Here is a 4,800-nt window from a genome sequence, read left to right on the forward strand (position 1 = left end):
CCTCCTCCTCCTCCTCCTCCTCCTCCACTCAGCCTCCCTGCGCCTCACACACAGAGGGAGAGAGCAAAAATACCAAACTCCTTTTCTAACAATGTAGTCTTAACTGAATTAAACTAAATGTTCCCGGTCTTCAGGCTTGTATTTTAAAGCTAGCTACAGAAACATGTCTTTATCATTGATCTATTACTGCCGTGGCGACTCCCCACCTGATCACAATTCCCCACTTCCGCTTTTGTAAGCGGGCTAAAAAATGGTAAACATATTTCGTAAATTAAAACAAAATATATAGCCTTTTCTTCTTTCTTCACAAGAAAATATAACCTCTTGGACTGCCCTCGAAAACGACAAATTTGTTTTTAAACACAAACGTAAAATACTCACTCTACTAAACTTTGGCTGCTGAGTGATGCAACAGCGCCATCTGGTGGTGAGAAGTGGGAACACTCCTAATTTTACCTTGCAAAAACAAAGTTTTAAACAAATCTAACTAAGGTTAAGTTTTAGTTTATTCATAAAAGAAAATATCTGATTTTTAACTATTCTTGGCCCAGACCTCCCTTGAAATATAGATCTCTCATCTCAATTGGATTTGCCTTGTTAAACAAAGAATAGCCCATTTAAAAATATATACTTTATGCATTTTATTTTTTGATAAACCTTTTTCTGTACTAACACAAAGCGTACAGGTACAACCAAAGGAGTCATAGTGCATCAGGTTAAAAAAAAGAAAACTTTTGCTTTAAATTGAACAATTCAGGTGCTGTTTTTAAAGGTCCTTTCAAGTAAACAAGTTTCACTTTTTAAATGGAATTACTGAAATAAATCTACTTTTTCATGATATTCTAATTTTATGACCAGCACCTGTATATACTTTATGCATTTTATTTTTTGATAAACCTTTTTCTATACTAACACAAAGCGTACAGGTACAACCAAAGGAGTCATAGTGCATCAGGTTAAAAAAAAGAAAACTTTTGCTTTAAATTGAACAATTCAGGTGCTGTTTTTAAAGGTCCTTTCAAGTAAACAAATGCTGTGATTCTAATTTATTACAGTCTTAAACAAACACATTAAAATACGTATTGAACTACTGTTYAGAAATCAGTGCATTAAATCAAGGATAAAGCAAATAATTTACTGACCTGCACTTCATAGCYGTTTTATTGGAATTTGTGTAAAGAAATTGGTCATCTTACAGATTCCATCATTTAGAATTAAACAACACCCGTTAGAAGAAACAGAAGTATTTTTACAAAACAAAGATAAAAAAAAAGCGTCACTGAGTTGAAATTCATTTGATTTGGTTCATGACTTCATCAGTCCATTAGGTTGAATCATATCTCTGCACCAGTGAAGCTCAATCCCGGTCCTCAAGAGCAAATCCTGCATGTTTTAGATGTTTTCCATCTTTGAAACACCTGATTTAAATTGAGTTCTTACAGGCTTCTGCATTACTTTTAGACGTAATGAAGAGAAGAAAAAAGCAACTAAAAGATGCAGAATAGTGGCCCTTGAGGACCAGGATTGGGCATCCCTTTTCTGCACAATTATAATGCTATTACATGCTACGAACCAAAATCATTCATTATTTCTAATTAATTTATGTTAAAACTATAAAACTGTAAAATATAGTTTTGTTGAGTTTGATAAAAATAAGCAAATTTAACAAACAGCAAATATTGATTTGTTACGTTGTTTGCATATGCATTGTATATTGTTTGCATTATTCGTGCAGAGTTGCATGCTCACAGAACAGTTTAGATTAGATTAAATAGTGAACGGCTGAGTCATAGTGACATTTTGATGTTGTCTTTGTTAATTCAAACAGACTTTCTCAGACCAGATCACAAAAAATGAATGTTTCAAAGTGTAGAACAGTTCTCAGGCATAAAAGGCTCATAAAGCCAAATGAAAAGAGATTCTCTGCTCATAAAGGCTTGTTCCAGTCAGTCACCTCTGGAACATCCCAGTGATTTTTAGACCACTGCAGATTTCTATATTTTCCCTGTTGATCTTTGCTTTTCTGCAGGTTCTTAGCGTAACGTGATCTCCAGTCTCTCTCAAAAGCAGCTCTAAAGTTCTCCAGGRTTGTCCCTCCTTTGTCTTTTGGACTTTCCTTCATCTTCAAAACCAGYCCAACTCCTGCATCAGCCACAAAGTCATTGCCCACCCAGTCATGGTTTCCTGTGGGGGAAATAAAGGAAGCATTTTTATAAAACATTTTATTCTTTACAGATGTTCAAACTATATCTCATAAAAACAGTAAAACAAATCATCACTACCGACGTAGACAGCGCTGTCCGTCACCATGTACTTGTTGTGGTTGAGTCCGAGCTGAAAGTCCTTCTTCTGCTCCTTCTGACTAAAGAATTTCTGAGGAAAGAGTGACATCRTGACTTCCACTGAATACAATGTGAAAGGTGGAAAAACTACAGYTTTAAAAATAAATCTAAATCCCGTACCACGTCGAGGGAACAGTTGTGCAGTTGGAAACACAGAGATTTGAGGGAGGCCACAAAATTAAAGGTTAAGGGGTCGGTTTTCTTCCAGAAGCTTATGAGCAGGTGAACTCTGACCCCTCTGAGCACCACGGCTTCTCGGATCATCTCATCAATATTTGACCAGTACCTGTGGATGAACCCGTTTGTCATTGATAACGCACCAGTGTCAAATTACTTCATGAACTCTTATCAGCTTTTATTTGACTTCTTTGTGGCACAAACAAACCATACTCACAGCGACTTCCTCGGAGCTAAATTTAAAGTTTGTTCAGGCTCACACACCTCGTGACTGAAGCTCCTCTGAAACTCCTCCTGACCAGAGGGAGGTAGTCCGTCACGGAGATAAAAATAAAAGTCTTTGCGCTCTGGATGACTTGATAAATGGCATCTAAATCTCTGGTGCGATCTTTGGGACAGAACAGSTCAGGAGATGTCTGCAAAAATAAAATAAAATGAAATAAATGCTTGCACTCAAATTTACAAGATCTGTCTCAAAAAGAAATAGTTTAAGCTGACTTTTAAAATCTTATTTACCAGTGTTGAAGGAAAAAAAAACAATGCCCTTTTCTGCAGCCTTGTATTATTAATAAATAATTTTTGCAGCCATAAAGAAGTTTGGAGCTGCCAGTGGTCTGTAACAGCAYGGCTCCATTAGTCTCTATGGCATGATAAATGTGCTAAACACAACTGGTGTGTTTTTTTTTTCTCTTGGAGGGTAACAAGATTCATTACTGTCAAATTAGAGAGAGATCATTTCAAGATGCTCCTCAGCAGGATGTTGACATGATTAATCGACTCCAGCGATTCTCCTGTTAGTTTATTATGAAACKTATATTGAGAGATTCACCATCGAGATGAAAATCTGTAAAATGACTCTTTAGGAAAATAAACCACACTTTGTATTGAGCTATGTGGTAAAGTTCATGAAATGATTAGAAAAGCAGCTGCAGCAAATTTCCTGTGAAGCGAGAAGATAAAGAGAATCTTATCTGATTGGTCAGATGGAATCACTTGATCTGAGCTGCTGCTGTTTATTTTTCCTGCGAACTGATTGTTAAATTTAGACACAATTTTTGTATATTATTAGCTTTTTTTCTATGAAGTTTTCTTTCCTAAAATAAATATTGTGCCTCAATGCAACAAAACTATGAACATATATAAAAAGTATGATTTTCCCCATGTTTTTTATTTTGGAAGTTGGGATTGTTTGCATGCATTTATGTTACTGTATTTGCTGCTGTGCAACACTTGCCTTGGGGGTATGTTAAACAGAGTTTTATAGTAACTAAGTACATTTACTTTGTTACAGCACTTGAGTAGTTTTTTTGAGGATTTCTAATTTTACCAATTATTTTTTAAACAGCTTATTTTACTTTTACTTTGTTACATTTTAAAGTTAAAAATGATACTTTTACTTTTATACTTTAAAATGTAACACCTAGTTACTTTTTGCAAAATTAAATATGTCCAAACTCATCATGAAAGATGTTTATGCACTCTAAAAATTAAATGTTGAATTTACTAAACAAAGTCAAGTCAACTGGCTCCACTAGCCTATTTGAATAAATTGAACAAATATACATGTATTGCTCAATTTACTCAACCTGGCTTAGTGGAACCAGTCAACGGTATATTTCTTTAAAAGTGTGTAAAAGTACTTTTACTTTTATTTCATGACATTTTAAAGCTAAAAACAATACTTTTACTTCTTTACTTTAAAATTTAACACCTAGTTACTCGTTACAAAATTAAATATGTTTGAACTCATCATAAAAGATGTTTCTGCACTCTAAAAAATGAAGTATTGAATTTACTCAACAAAGTCAAGTCAACTGACTTCACTAAGATTAGTTGAGTAAACTGAGCAGTAAATTCAACAGTTTATTTCTTAAAAAGTGTGTAAAAGTACTTTTATTTTTACTTTTACTTTCCCAATTTTTGTGAACAGTTTTATGACTTTTACTTGAGTAGTTTTCTCATCAGTGAAATTATTTTTTTTACCAAAGTCATTTTCTGTTCATGTAATTTTACTTTTACTTAGTTTTTTTCAAGAAATTTATAGACCTGTGATGTTAAATGCTACAGCAGGTAAAATAAGTATTGAAACACGTCACCATTTTTCTCAGTAAATATATTACTAGAGGTGCTAATGACATGAAATTTTCACCAGTTGTCGGTAACAACCCAAGTGATCCATACATACAAAGAAATCAAACCATAAATGTCCAGAAATGAAGTTATTTGTAATAATGTGGAATGGCACAAGTATTGAACACATGAAGAAAGGGAGGTGTAAAAA

General features: G+C 34.1%; 1 protein-coding gene and 1 long non-coding RNA gene across 3 annotated transcripts in view; one reads left to right on the forward strand and one right to left on the reverse strand.

Annotated features, from left to right (window-relative positions):
- Positions 1-632: 632 nt before the first annotated feature.
- LOC106518810 (uncharacterized) lies at positions 633-1,264 on the forward strand. The gene is made up of 2 exons (XR_001310366.1): positions 633-772; positions 1,013-1,264. It is a non-coding gene; the product is annotated as an uncharacterized LOC106518810 (long non-coding RNA).
- Positions 1,146-4,800, reverse strand: part of pld5 (phospholipase D family member 5) — a 16,117-nt gene continuing 12,462 nt past the window's right edge. For both annotated transcript variants that reach the window (XM_014010219.1, XM_014010220.1), the window contains exons 7-10: positions 2,784-2,935; positions 2,463-2,628; positions 2,283-2,373; positions 1,146-2,184 (exon numbers count right to left, since the gene is read on the reverse strand). In XM_014010219.1, the coding sequence (XP_013865673.1) occupies positions 1,928-2,184; positions 2,283-2,373; positions 2,463-2,628; positions 2,784-2,935 (666 nt within the window). In that variant the 3' untranslated portion in view covers positions 1,146-1,927. The remainder of the gene's footprint in view (positions 2,185-2,282; positions 2,374-2,462; positions 2,629-2,783; positions 2,936-4,800) is intronic.

Source organism: Austrofundulus limnaeus, unplaced genomic scaffold (genome assembly GCF_001266775.1).
Source record: "Austrofundulus limnaeus strain Quisiro unplaced genomic scaffold, Austrofundulus_limnaeus-1.0 Scaffold66, whole genome shotgun sequence".
NCBI lineage: Eukaryota > Metazoa > Chordata > Actinopteri > Cyprinodontiformes > Rivulidae > Austrofundulus > Austrofundulus limnaeus.